Source organism: Phascolarctos cinereus, unplaced genomic scaffold (genome assembly GCF_003287225.1).
Source record: "Phascolarctos cinereus isolate Bilbo 61053 unplaced genomic scaffold, phaCin_HiC Scaffold_1;HRSCAF=81, whole genome shotgun sequence".
NCBI lineage: Eukaryota > Metazoa > Chordata > Mammalia > Diprotodontia > Phascolarctidae > Phascolarctos > Phascolarctos cinereus.
In genome coordinates this window covers 106,070,428-106,085,444 of record NW_027555514.1, presented here as the reverse complement: position 1 = coordinate 106,085,444, position 15,017 = coordinate 106,070,428, and the positions used below count along the sequence as shown (strand labels likewise).

The window sequence follows — 15,017 nt, the reverse complement described above, 5'->3', positions numbered from 1 at the left end:
AAAAAGCTGGTTGAGAAGATGGTATTGGAAAAAAATGATTTGAATATCTAATATAGGAATACTGGACTCTTGGCCAGTGATAGAGTGTATCCAACAAGGAGCAACTGCAAATATATTTGCTTGCAGAGTAGGAACTCTGATCAAGGGAGCTTTCCACCAAAAATGGAAGGGGAAGAAAACTGCCCACGTGATCTGTGAGACCTACATCAATGAAAAGAACCAATAACTCACAAGAGACAATACTCCCAAAAGGACGATAGTAAAATCCACGGTCTCAAGTATATATGTGTCTGCATTCATTTGCACTTGTGTGTGTGTGTGTGTGTGTGTGTGTGTGTGTGTGTGTATCAGTCTGTCAGTTGATGAACATATTAAGTACCTATTATATGTCAGGTGCTACGCTAATTCTGGGGGTAAACAGAAAGGCAAAAGATACTCCTTGCTGTGAAGAAGCTCATAGTCTACTGGAAGAGACAACATATGAAAAACTATGCACAAACAAGCTATATATAGGATAAATAGGAAATGATCAACAGAAGGAAATTCCTAGCATGAAGGGGAATTTCCATAGAAAATGGTATTTCAGGTGGGACTTGAAGGAAGCCAGGGAAGCCAGGAAGCAGAAATGAGGGAGGCGAATATTCCAGGCACGGGGGAACTGACAATGAAAATGCCTGGTGTCAGTAGATGGAGTGTCTTGTCTGAGAAGCAGCAAGGAAGCCAACATCACTGGATCAAAGAGTATGTGGAAGGGTGCAAGGTATAAGAAGACTAGAAATGTGGGGAGGGGACAAGCTGTTAAAGGCTTTGAAAGATAATCACAGGACTTTATATTTTATCCCAGAAGTGACAGGGAATCACTGGAGTTTATTGAGTAGCACGGTGACATGGTCAAACATGTACTTTAAGAAGATCACTTTGGGAGCTTGGTAGAGGATAGATTTGAGTCAAAAGAGATTTGTGGCAGGGAAACTAACTAGCAGGCTATTTTAATAGTCTAGACTTGGAGGTGAGGAGGTTGTGGTGTGTCAAGGGAGAGAACAAACCATATGCAAGTGGTGTTACAAATGTAAAATCAACAGGCCTTCACAAGAGATTGGATATGAGTGGTAAGAGAGAATGAGGAATTGAGGAAGGTGTGTAGGTTGCAAGCCTGGAGGATTAGGAGGATGGTGATGCAATTAATAGTAACAAGAAATCTAAGAAGAAAGAAGAGTTTGGTGGGAAAGAAAATGAGTTCAGTTTTGTACACATTGAGTTTAAGATGTGAATCAACCATCCAGCTCTAGCATAGAACGTGGATAATAAATAAGACCAACTAAAGATGGTAAAGTAAATCAGTAAATTCAAACTCTTAGGCCTCACAGTGGCACCAGTAGGCACAAAAGGGAAGAGAGTAGAATCGGAAAACTGTAAACCAGTTACTAAGTGACTTTAATTTCTCACAAGGGTCTAGAACACTTTAAAGGCATGATGAATGAGTCATAGAAAGGAAAGTAACATCTACTAAAAGTTAGCATGTAATTAAGAATGAATGAATGGAAAAATGATTAAATGTTTATTATATGAAAAACATTGTGCCAAGCCCTGGGGATACATACAAAAATCAAACAGTCCCTGCTCTCAAGGAGTTCCCATTCCAAGGGGGAGCCAACACATAGGGAAAGCTTCAGCTGTATCAGATGGAAAGGTCTCGTGGTCCTTAGGGAACAGCAGCAAAGTAGGTGGTCTTTGATGTCATCTCCAAAGCATTTCACTTTCTAATGTTGAACCATTTGACAGCGCCAAGGACTTTGGTGGCAAGACCTTTTCTACAGGTAAAGCAGCTGGGGCTGTTGTAGCTGCAGGAGCAGGTGCCAGGCTGCGTCTTCACAGAAGCTCCTTTCCAGAATGATGGCTATGGGTCTTGGGCAAGAAACATTGTTATTTTCAAAGCTCTCTAACTCAGGATCCTGCTCTGTCTCTACTGAGCTGTGAGGACAGATGGCAGTTGAAAGAGTAGTGATGGTTTGACTTGCCTGGCACTTGCTGACTTTTTTCTCTGGCTCAGGGTTTCCCACTGCTTTAGATAGGCTGGCCTACCTGCCCTGGAGGTGGCACCAGGTGGGGATGATTGGCCCTTTCTCAACGAGCATTGCTTCTCTAGAGAATGGCTGTGAAGATTGGGCTGCAAGCAGACCAATGGAATAGAAGAACATCTAGAATAACTTCATTCCTTTCTATCCAGTTAATATATTGATAGATCAGGGGAATGATAAAGGCACGGTATGTTCCTAGATATTATTTGATTTTATTATAAATAATTTTTAAATTCCTCTGAAAAACACATGTATTCAAATATGCAAATAAGAACAAAAAAAAAAACCAAGGAAAACAAAACAGACAATAAAAGTGATGTGAGCAGCCTCTTTGGCACTTTTCCATGATTCATAGGATCACCAGTGAAGAGCTTAAAGAGACCTCAGAGGCAATGTAATCTAAGCTCTTCCTTTCACAGACAAAGTCATTGAAGCTCAGAGGGAATAGGAAGCTAGCCATAATAGGTAGTAAGTAGTAGATCTGAACCCTGAACCTGACTCCAAGCCCAACACTCATTCTACTGTGTTATTCTGTCTCTCAGTTCCATATGTCTTTGGGATTAGATACCCTCTGCTTGCTGCAGGTGTGTGGGATCAGGGTGTCCTTCTGAGCATGTGTGTTTGAAAAACAGGACACCAGCATTTGGGAAAAGAAGATTATGGCCATCATTTCTAGTCCATGTGGAGCCAAACAGACCAAGAGAAAAAGAAGCAACAAGGCAGAGATGCAGATGCCTGCAAACAGGGAGCTTAGCCATTTAAGGCAGCCATGGGAGACAGTTCAGGCTTCTGCCATCATGCACGGTATGTGCTGAGTTGGCCAGTGCATCCCCAAACTATCTGAGTTGGTCACAGCTCCCTGAGGCTTCACTGGTCCAGGGCTGGTAGACACTGCAAAGCCCAGGTGGTGAGACTTCAGCATTCATCCTCCAGGCAAGCCCTTCTACCTTTTCTGGGCCCTTGATTATGATGCAGAGGCGATGCAGAGGGCACTCCTAATGCAGAGTGGTTCATCAGAGTAGGGACACATAGATGCATGCCATTTCCCCTCCCACCCCCACCCCCACAAACCATGGTGGCGGGAGGTTTTACTGTGGAATATCATTGGTAGGAGTTGTTTGGCTTGAGTTTTATTCTTTAGGTACCTTATATTTCTGTAGTAAATGAACTATTTTCACCATCACTGTATGAGGTCATGTAATTAACAACAAAATTGCTTGATATTTTGAGAAAGAAATTCAGAGGGTGGGGGCTGATGAGCATTAGTTTGCATAGCTAGAATCAGGATTTAAAAGCTACATTGTTCAGTTTTACTTCTGGGATTTTTTTTGCCTGTGTGATTTTCTTTCCTTCCTTTTCACAGTGACTGCAGAAATTTTAAATGTAACCATAACTGTAATTTCCCTTTTTCATACACTGGTAAAAACAAAAGATGTACACGTTTAACTTTAATTCGATAGTGACAAAACTGCCCCATTTATTCCTGTGACCTCTTCTAAACTCCTTTTCTCTGTATCTAACTGGGTTTTGTTGCTACTGTTGTTGCCTGGGAGATTAATTGATAGTTCTACCAAAATATCATTCTTTTTATTTACAAAGTTGTATTTATCGTGTATGGGCATAATAACCTTACTTCTCTTCCCATTACTTCAGTTACTTATATTTATATTTTAAAGCCCTGATTCTCAAAGCATGACTTTCAAACAGTATGATTTACTGAGTTGAGTGATGGAGAATATTATGGCATTTTTAGCCTACATTTTGCCTCAGTTGAAACCAGGGATTGGAATAAAAAGAGAAGTCTCTTCTTCCTCCTTTTCTTGTTCTTGTTCTTCTTCTTTTCCTTCTCCTCCTCCTCCTCCTCCTTCTTCTTCTCTCCTTGTCCCTCCCTTTCTCTCTCTCTCCCTCCCTCCCCCCCACCCTCCTTCTCTCCTCTGTTCTTAAAGGGGAGGGTGGAAGGAGTTACACTGCCAAATCTTGTGCAACAACTTTCTCCAATTTTATTTTATAAAGCTACAGTTATTTTTAACCTTAAGCAATCAGTTCAGAAAATGTGTTAGACTTTAACCCAGACCCAAGTTTCACAGCAACTTTCAAGAGAAATCAAATCTTGACATTAATGGTCATCTCAGTCCAATCTCATCATAAATTATTGTCCTTTGAGGAACTACAGCAACAAATCAATTCTTTATTTCTTAAAAATAGTAGATTCTACTTTCTACAGGACAAAGTCTAGGCTTAGAAGATTTTGCTTTACTTTTAAATCCCTAACACCAAAAGTCTGGCTAGATTTGAATACTTATTCTCACTTCCTCTTTCACCTACATGCTCCAATTTTTGCCATAAAGTACTAAAGGGTACAGAGCTGCCACTGAATTGGTGGCTAGTTCTTTCCAACTAGGATAAAAAATCACTTTAAATCTATGTTTTAAAACATTATTCCATTTCTTTTTAAAATATTCTTTTTAAAACATAATGTTCTGGAGAATCTGTTTCAGAAAACACTTGGATCAAGAACAAGTTTGTATTTGATACTGCACTGGAGTTAAGAGAACTAGCACAAAAGCATCTATTTTGCAAACTGTATTACAGCACTTAATTCAAGGTCAGCAACCTACTAGGAAGTAGTTACAGAGTACAGGTGGTTTCCTTTCTTAAGAAGAAAGTGAAAAATTACTCCTTTTTGATTGGGAAAAGGCCTAGAATTTTAGAGCTATAAAGGATTAGAAATGAAAGAATGAGAGCTGGGAGAGGTATATAAGGTCTTGGCTCATAAATCCAGTGTTGAAAAGGACCTCAGAAGTCAGTTAGCCCAACACCCTCATTTTACACATGAAGAAACTGAGGTTTGTGAGGGTTTTAGTAACTTGCCAATGGTCACACAGGGGATAGGTGTCAGAAGTATGACTTGATTCAGACCCTCCAGAGCCAAAGCTGTTTCCACTCTAAGTATGCTACCTTCGTTTCAGCAGGTCAAAGGAGAGGGGCAATTGGGTAACTGAAATTTCTCTCTCTACTTCTGCCATGTGGAGAAGAAAGAGCAGTGCTTCAATGAGTGGGCTGTCTTTCTGACTTGTAAGCCTCCCTAAACTAGCTAAAAGACTGGGAGATTGAGAAACAAATCATAGACTCCAGGTGTGAAAAGTTTTGGGCACTTTGAAGCCAAGTGAAATCACATCAATGAGTAATGAATGAGCCGAAGAATTTCAACGTCAAATTGAATAGATGACAGGAGGAGCTAAGGATGACTCTCTTTATAAAATGGAAGGCTTAAAGAAAAGATTAATTTTTTAAAAAAAATTAAACATTAGTGAGAGAAGAACCAAATTGTATGAAGGTTTGGGTTTGTATTATTTTGTTTTGTTTTATTCCAATCTACAAGATGACGTCTCTAAAATGTCTTACTCTTTCCTCACCATAGCATGGAGGTTACCCTTTGTTCTCAAAGACTATAGCATCAGAATGCCTGCACTGGCAGATTTTACCATTCTGGAAAAGTCAGAAACAGACCACCTTTACTTTCTATAGACCAATCTGAATATGGCAGACAGGCTCATTGCCTAGCCAGCTGATGAATGGCAAACCAAAAATCAAAGACAAACACAAAAAGACCTTCTGTCCCGGGTAACTTCCTAATACTGTAGTGATGCGGAAAACAAGTAGAAAAGCAGCAGAAGGTAATATAAATCCTACACTTTTTGACAGTCTATAAACATTAACTTAGCTGTGGGTACTCTAAATGTGAAATCCTTGTCCAGTGACCAATGAATGGAACAACCTGTGGAGAAAAATATCCCTGGAGAGACAAACAATGGATAGCCTGTGTACTCCACTGGTATCTCCAGAGGAGATGAAGAGGAAGATCCTAAGCACTCAGGAAAACTCTGGGTAGAAAATTTACATGAGGGGACAGACAAGCATCTCAGGAGATGAGAAAGTGTGGAAGGGTTGTAATCCTATGACTAGAGAAAGTTTCCACATCAGTGAGATCACAGACAATTGTAGAATCCCTTAAAAACTATCTCTGCCCTGGTTTAACACTATTTTTGCTTGTTTGAATAAAGGGGTAAAAAATAAAATAAAAATAATAATAAATTTCCATCTCAGGTGAACCACACTTATAGGGCAAACTTAATATTCTTAACATTACAGATTTAAAGCTGGAAGGGACCTCAGAGGCTATTGAGTACAACACTCTCATTTTATAAATGACCAAAAGGAGAATGCCTAAAGTCACACAGCTAGGCAGAATTTGAACTCTGGTCTTCCTGACTCCAAGCCCAGCATTCTATCCACTATGCTGCATAAACTGCATCTAGGCAACAGAGGCCCTGAGAAATTATGTGATTTGCCCAAAGTAACACTGCTAGTAAATCTCTGAAGGAGGATTTGGGTTTGTCTATCTGACACTAAGCATTCTATCTACATCACTATCCAGCTGCCTCTGAGAAACTGAGGCCCAGAGAAGTTCAGTTATGAGACTTGCATAAGGCCATCAAGGAATTAAGTGGTAGGGCCTGCATTTGAACCCAGGTTCCCTGACTCCAAAGCTACCTACTGCATGGCCAAAGCCAAAATACTGCAGGCCCCCTGATGACCATTGGATAATCTATCTACAGGGAAAAGTACATTTAAGAAGAGATAGATACCAGGGGCTGAATTTGCAAACTTAAATCTACTGAGGGAGCACAGGTGAAAATATAATGATGATGCTGAGGATGCTAGATAGAGTTTATCTAGTTCCTTAAAGTCTACAAAGTGCTTTACAGATATTATCCCATGTTACTTCATTTTATCCTCACAACAACCTTGTAAGGTAGATGGCTCTTCTTATCCCCATTTCACAGATGAGGAAACTGAGACAGGTAGAGGTTAAATTACTTGCCTAGAATCACAAAGCCAGTAAATGTCTCAGGCAGTATTGAAGCTCAGGTTCTTAACTCCAGGTCCACCACTGTATCGCCTTAGTGTTTGCATTTCAAAGAACTTTAGGCATTTTTGGTTTAGGTTTGTACTGTGATTAAACCTATATGTATTTTTTAAATTTACTACATAATTGGTGAGAAATCCTTACTTTCTTTCTTCCTTGAACTTGAGGCATTTAGTAGGGGAGGAGGAAGGAAAGTGTCATCCACCCACCAGTTTGAGATGAAGGAGGCAAAGGAGAGAGGTGATAAGGGCAAGAAGAAAGGGAGAGCTGGGTAGAAAGAGCATCTTGCACCTTCTCCAAAGTGAGAAATGGAATTAAAATCACCCAATGTCCTGAAATACTGCTTTGCTTCTTCTCCCTCCACCCTACTTGGGTGTTCAGTAAGAACTTATGTGCCCTATCCTGGCCTTCAGAGAGAACACCTACATACTGAGGCACCCTGTTCCAGGAGGCATGCCAGGCACACTAGCAAGAGAGGATGAACTCCACTGAGGACAGTGAATGGAAAGAGGATGAATCTGTTTATCTAGGCGTGAGGAGCATCAGAGACGTGTTTGCCTCTAAACCAAGTGAATCATCAAGGGGTGGGAAAGCAGGGCTTGGGACTATACTCTTGGGCTACTCACTTCTCTTGGAGATCTGGAGCCTCCTTCCCGGAAAGTTGGTTTGCATCTGAAGTTAATCTGCCAATCAAAAGACACGTACAAAGAAATATTAGGGATAAGTATAGACAAGTATAAATATAGAACTGGAAGGGAATCAACATTGGTCAATATTGAGAATGCACAGTAAATGAGACCATTAGGATTGATCGAAGGGTTTCAGAGGGATGTTGGAGATCACCTAGGCCAGGGGGTCTTAACTTGTGGTCTGCAGGGTTTATAGATAGATTGTAGGGGGTCCACGAACTTGGATGGGAAAATAATTATATTTTTTATTTTCCCTAAATTTAGCATTCTCTTCAATTATGAATGTAGGCAGCAAAACCTGATGGTGAGAAGTGGGGCCTTAAGCTCTGCCAGACTGCCAAAGGAGTCTGTGACCCAAAAAGGGGCAAGAGTCCCTGATTCTGATCCAACTCTCTCATCTTCTAGGTCAGTAAATGGAAGTAGTGTGAGAGCTGAAGTGACTTGTGCTAGGTATTAACCCCTGAGGGAGCAACTGCTTTTGTCATCGTGAAATGCTGGTATCTGAGGATCAGCACATTAACCGGATATCTCAAATGAGTCATTTTCCTGAAAGGTGACACTATTCTGTCCTATCATCCATGGAAATAGTCATAATAATAGCAACATGACTTCATAAAGCATTCACAAATACAACATCTGAGTTGATCCTTATCACAAGCTTGTGAAGTGAGCAGAGCAGGCATTATTTTCATTTTACAGAGGAGGAAACTGAGGCTCTCTGAGTCATTTGTCCAAGATCACACAGCTAGTAAGTGATAGAGGAAAGAGATAAGTAATTGGAGGTTATTAAGGGGCAGAACAATGACCTTTCAGGGACTAAAATGACTCAAAGCTGTGCTCTAGTTTTAACAAACTGGAAGTTGGAATTTAGGAGGTTGAAAATTTAGGAAGCAACAATTCACAATGCAAAAGGCTCCTATAATGAGAGATTTAGAGCTGGAAGAAATGCTATAGACCACCAAGCCCAGTTTTCTTATTTTATTGACTGGGTAACTGAGGCTCAGAAAAATAAATTCTTCCTTCATAAAAGGATTTACCACAGTGTTTCTTTAAATATGTGGAGTGTTTTAAAGTGTTTGTTTGTAGATCATCGGTACTTGAGAGGAAGGTGTATGGGAGGATGGGGATGATATCAAGGCAACAGTGGGAAACCTAAAGAGGGAAGGAGGCAGAAAATCACAGGATGTATGCATAGAATGTATGAATTGAAAACTGGAAGGGATTTTATACATTATCTAGTCTAATTCCTTCACTTTAAAAATGAGGAAATTGAGAGAGGTTAAGTTAGTGGCCCAAGAATACACAATAGTAAGTAGCCAAGCCAGGATCTGAACCCAGTTCCTCTGAATCCAATGCACTTTTCACTGTCTCATGCTGAAATTTAAAGTGTTAGGAGCCACTGCCAGGGAAGACCAATTAAAAACATACAAAGCATCACTGAAATGAAAATGGAAGCCAATGAAAAAAATCTAGATTTATACTTACAAAAATTCAATCTACACAGTGTTTTAGGAACACAGCTACCACCCAAAAAAGGGTGCACTTGTATTAGAAGAATAGGTAGAGATGGGGAAGGAGGAATGAAATGAGAGATAACATGGACAATAAGAAGGATGATGATCACAAGATAGGGGAACAGGAAGGAAGCTCTCCTTCTTCCTGCACAGAGGGCATTGTAGAATCCAAATTTTCCCTATTAATCATCTGAAAAGCCATCTCTACCCTCAAGTTTGTTGTTGTTGTTCAGTTGTGTCTGACTCCTTGTGACCCCACTTGGGTTTTCTTGACAAAGATAATGGAGTGGTTTGTCATTTCTTTCTCTAGCTTATTTTACAGATGAGGAAACTGAGGCAAACAGGATTAAGTGACTTGCCCAAGGTCACACAGCTAGTAAGTGTCTGATGCCACACTTGAACTCAAGTCCTCCTAACTTCAGGGCCAGCATTCTATGTGCTGCACCACCTAGCTGCCCCACCTTCAAGTTATGTGGTGACATCTAAATAAAAGGCAAAGGGAGTTCTTAGACCTTAGCACTGGCTCTGTGTGTGTGTGTGTGTGTTCCTCCTCCCCCCCTCCCCCTGAAAATCCAGTGCTCCAAAGGGAAGCCTGGTTAGAAAGATCTGGATCCTGGACTTTTAATAGGTTATAAAAGGGTTTGGTTATTTTTTCCCTATTTTTCTGTGTTCCACGGAAAAACTTGGAGGGAAATGGGAATAGGTACAAGGAAAAGTATAAGGAAAGGAAAAGAGCTAATGTTCATAAGACTTTTATTTCTGTTCTTATTGGTCACCTCTAGTAAGGATTGTATGCAGAATCATTGTACTAATGGGGTTACAGAAATAGTTACAAGGTACATAAAAATGTAAGGAACTAGAGGCCAGTCTTTCTCTCTCTCTCTCTCTCTCTCTCTCTCTCTCTCTCTCTCTCTCTCTCTCTCTCTCTCTCTCAAAGCCTCCCAAATAGTGTTGAGCAATTCAGAACCACAGTAGTTTCTTTCAGCAGTAGAAAGACAGCTATGAGCAGCCACACATAAAGGACAAAAGCAATATGGGTGGGTGAACTGCTTTATTTCACAGCAGCTCTACAGATCAAATGAAAAGAATGTTATTAACCTTGTATCAATGCCTGTCAATCAAAGTGAACCAAAGTGGAAGGTTTTCCACAACCAGCAGTTAACTAAAGAATATGGTAGATAAAACTAAAGCAGTGCATGTTTGGGGTCGTTTTTATAGTTTCAACATAATAGAGACTCTTTCCCCTTGGTTTTATACTTGGCGGATGTCTTTGGAACTCCTTGAAATGGGATGAGATACATAAGAGGCATGGAGAACTAGAATTTGGAAGCTAGAATACATGCACTATAGGAGGCTGAGCAGCAGGGGGCGCTCTCTTACCTTTTCTAGCTGCTCTATGCAGGCTGTGTGGACCACAATTTTACAGACAGCACACTTCCTCCTGAGAGCAGATTTCTACAACATTTAATTTAAAAGAGAAGTTAGTGAAAGTCTGTGATTCAAGTTTCTGTGGGGTTGAAGAATGTTTATACCAACAAGAACAACAATAAAATTCCCTAGTAACCCAACCACTTACATTGATTAAATAAATAAATAAATAAATGAATAAATAAACAGTTCTTCTTATCGACAAACGAATGTTAAACACTGGGACAGCACCAAAGAAATTCCTTACATATATGAACTGAAAATGTAACTATGACACCAAAGGTCAAAGTCCTTAGGATGGCTGGATCTGTGAGCTCCATCCATCCAGTATAGCATCTGTGAAATGCCTCCATGGTCAGAGATTCTCAACCTCTTCGATTTGGGGACCCCTTTACACACTCAAAAATCATTGAGGACCCCAAAGAGATTTTTATATCACTTGTGTCTATTGATATTTAAAGTACTAAAAATTAAGTGATTAAAAATTTAAAAGTATTAATTCATTTAAAAATAACAAAAATATTAACTATGAACATTAGTAATATTTTTATGAAAAAATAACTTTATTTTCCAAAATCAATCAATGAACCTTTATCAAGCACCTACTACGTTCCAGACGCTGTGCTAAGTGCTGGGGATATAAAATGAGGCAAAAGACAGTTCTTGCCCTCAAGAAGGCATTGTTTTCTATATTTTTGTAAATTTCTTTACTGTCTAGATTAATAGAAGACAGCTGGATCTCATATCTGCTTCTGCATTCAATCTGTTATAATATGTTGTTTTGGTTGGAGTATAAGAAGAAAATCTGGCCTCATATAGACAGGTAGTTGGAAAAGGAAGTGGTATTTTAATAGGCAAATAATACTTTATTATTATTGTTAAGAAAATAGTTTTGACCTCAAGGACCCCCTGAAAAGGTCTTGGGCATCTTCAGTGCCAGTTATAATAGGAATTAATCTCACACCTAGGCCACACAAATAAGCCCCTGAGTCGGGAAGACTACAGGAACTTGTTTATAGCCTCAGGAATAAAGAAGTCTTGTCATAACCAGGAGTCAAACCAAGAAAGTAATTAAAGAGGCGAGGAAAAGGAGGGGTTATTCAATTTTTTTAAAAGTAACAAAAAAAGCATTCACTGCCTAAAGCTGTTTCATTAACAGCAGGAACAGCAAGGAGAGCAAAGCAAATGAAGCACTGAATATGAGTCCAGGTACTAAGGACTAAATCCAGGACTAAGATGTCCTCTCCATGCTTTGGGGTCAGCATAAAAAGGGAGAGTTTCTCCAAGGTGGAAAATATAAGCCCAGTAAGCATTTGGTCTAACAACAGGATCTAAAACTAAATACTCCCAAAGCCCTGGCTTTCTTTAATTCATTCTGTTTTTACCAAAGACTCCTAAAGAAAGAGACAATTCAAGGGGAGGCCAAGGATCAGGTATAATATACATTTGCTATTAAGAATGGCCCTTATGGCCTAAGAGCTAAGAAGGGCATTGCCTTCTCATAAAAGGAAATTAAGGTCAATATGTATCCCTCATAAATGGTTAAAAAATTTTTTAAATGCAAAAATGATGCTTTTTTCCCTCCACAGTCACTTCCACTAGTGCCCCGCCACCTTTATCCAAGCAAAGAACACTCCCTAGTAACAAAGAACAACAATATAGCAAAAGAAAAACCATCCCAGTGACTGCATCTAGCAATGTATGCAATATTCCACACCTGTAATCTACCACCTTTCTACCAACAAGAAAGAAAGAAAGAAAGAAAGAAAGAAAGAAAGAAAGAAAGAAAGAAAGAAAGAAAGAAAGAAAGAAAGAAAGAAAGAAAGAAGAAAGAAGAAGGAAAGAAAAGATTAATCAGTCTTCTGGAACCCAAACTAGTGTTTACATTTACTCTAAATTTGGATGATCCATTTTTACACAAAAACTTAAGGGTTTTTTTCATTATTAACAGTAGGTCTCTCTATTATTTATTGCATTCCTACCATGTACAAAGTTCTAGTATAGCTACTCTCAAAGACTGTTCTGTTCTCCCAGCATAGATTTCTGGTGGTCACATCTTTCACGCCTTTCTTCTCCATTGTAGAACAATTCTAAGCCAATATAAGTGGATAAGAAGGAACAGTGTCCTGTACACCGTTTCTCAGCTTCCTTTTGTGTTCCATCTCCCTTCACTAGATTATAAGTTCCTAGAGGGCAGGGACTGCCTTTCTTTTTCATATGTGTATCACCAGGCTTTAGAATGGTTGCTGGTACATAGTAGGCACTTAGTAAATGTTGACTGACTGACTGACTGACTGACTGATTGAACAAAGTAGGCACAGCTGAGCTGGGAGATCTGGGACTGGAGGAAAGGCAAGGCAATGACTTAGAAGCTGAATCAGAAATGGGACAGTATTCTCTCTACTTTCAAGCCTCCATGGATTCATGTAAGAGGGGCACCTGAAGGGTATTATCAGGCTGACAAAACACTGCATTCACACTGCTTCAGTCAGGCCCTTCATATTCTCAGGAAGTACCCCTTTCCTAAGTTTTGGTTACTCAGAATGATGAGATTCAATTACCCTTGTGACTTGAGGATTATTAGAGATCTGTTTATTTTTACTGTTTACGAAAGGCAAAGCTACTCTTTCTGAAATGTTTCCTTGGGATCCTGGATTTCTAGAAACGTGCTTAAATAGAAAGAGGTGAAAAAAACAACAAATAAATTAGAAACATAAAATTTTCATTCGGCAGTTACTTGCAAAGGGAGCCCATAATCTGCATGAGTATATACAAATTATTTTAATTAGTCTTCCCAATTAGCCACATACCTAAGTGGGTAGAGCCCCACTATGGCATTTTTTCCATTTTGCACAAGGCTTGAAAAACATGCTAAGGGTCTTTGGGGCTTTATCATACCATATGACTTGACACAAGTGAGATTATGAAACAAATGCCTAACTACAGGCTATGGGGAGCGGAATTTTATTTTACACATTTATAAAAAGTAATAGAAAAATGTCCTTCTCATTTTGCCCTCATTCCTTGTACCTCAGGAACCTGTTTTACTTCATCTTAGCTTAGTTCTGCCTTAGTAGGGGGGAGGGAGAATGGAACGGGGAACTTCTTAACAAATGGTGTATTTTTATCTCCCATTTTAGGGAGATAGTAGGTAGTATCCCCCCCCCCCTTAACTTCACTCCTCCTCCCACTCCAGACACACACACACACACACACACACACACACACACAAGGTCTTTAAGGGAAAGCTGGAGATGTTGGAGATGTTCCATCTGGAATAGGGAGTTCCTAATAGACTGCAAGAGGTAGTTTATAAGGTTGCTTCAAAATCTGAAGTACTGTGAAATTCTAATGAAGCCCATTTCTTTAACAGCAAAAGCACAGGATGCAATTAGCAAGTCCCTTCTTTACACAGAGGGATAGCTAAACAGAAACCCTGAAGTCATTCTTTCTGGCGACTGTTTCAGCAGAAGTTGGGGAAAACCAGAGTGGATTCCAGTCAGCTGCCCATGATTTGCAGGGCAGCTAGCTAGCATAGCGTACACAACATCCAGATCTGAGTTCAAATCCTGCCTTAGACATTAGCTGTGTGACCCTGAGCAAGTAACTTGACCTTTCTATGCCCCAGTTCCTCATCTGTAAAATGGAGATAATAAGAATGTCTTCCTCTCAGAGTTATTGCAGACTCAAATGTCATACCTGTGAAGCAGTCTGAAAACTTTAAAATGCTATGTGAATGTGAATTATCATCATCATTATTATTATCTGGGCAAATTAACACCAAAGGCCAGACAAAAATGGCAAGCATTAGAGAAAGTTCTTTTTTTCAGGTAAGCACAATTCAATTCAACAACCATTAGATACCTGCTGTATTCCAGGTAAGTAGCAGCAAGGGCACAGTGGCTCCGGAGATGACTTCTAAGTCAAAAAAGACCATGATTCAAGCCACACTTCTGCTCACACTAGCTATATGAAATGGAACTCATCACTTCACCTTTTAGGGCAACTAAGGAACATTTTTAAAAATAAGATTTTATTGATATCTTCTGTTTCTTATATCATCATAGTTATATCAAGTATCCCTCCTACTCTCCCTCCCAGAGAGCCATCCCATTTTAAAAAAAAAAAAAGTAGTTTTTACAGAGGAAAAAAAATCAACATAAGTGATCAATACATTAAAAAAGTTCAAAAACATGTGCTCTGTATAACACCTGTGGACCTCTCACCTCCACAATGAGGTGGGTTGGAGGTATCCTCTCATTTCTCTTCATTCCAGTCTTGCTTGAGCTTTATAAACCTGTTACATTTACTTTTGATTTGGTATGTGTAGTTTTGCATTGCATTTATTTTGTTGTAGTTATGTCCCCCAAGTAACTTA

At 39.6% G+C, this 15,017-nt stretch overlaps 1 protein-coding gene across 1 annotated transcript in view; it reads right to left on the bottom strand.

Annotated features, from left to right (window-relative positions):
* The window catches only part of DGKI (diacylglycerol kinase iota), a 478,924-nt gene that overhangs the window by 256,358 nt on the left and 207,549 nt on the right, over positions 1–15,017 (bottom strand). Inside the window, exons 4-5 of the mRNA XM_078153519.1 lie at positions 10,592–10,666; positions 7,635–7,691 (exon numbers count right to left, since the gene is read on the bottom strand). Coding sequence (XP_078009645.1) covers positions 7,635–7,691; positions 10,592–10,666 — 132 coding nt within the window. The remainder of the gene's footprint in view (positions 1–7,634; positions 7,692–10,591; positions 10,667–15,017) is intronic.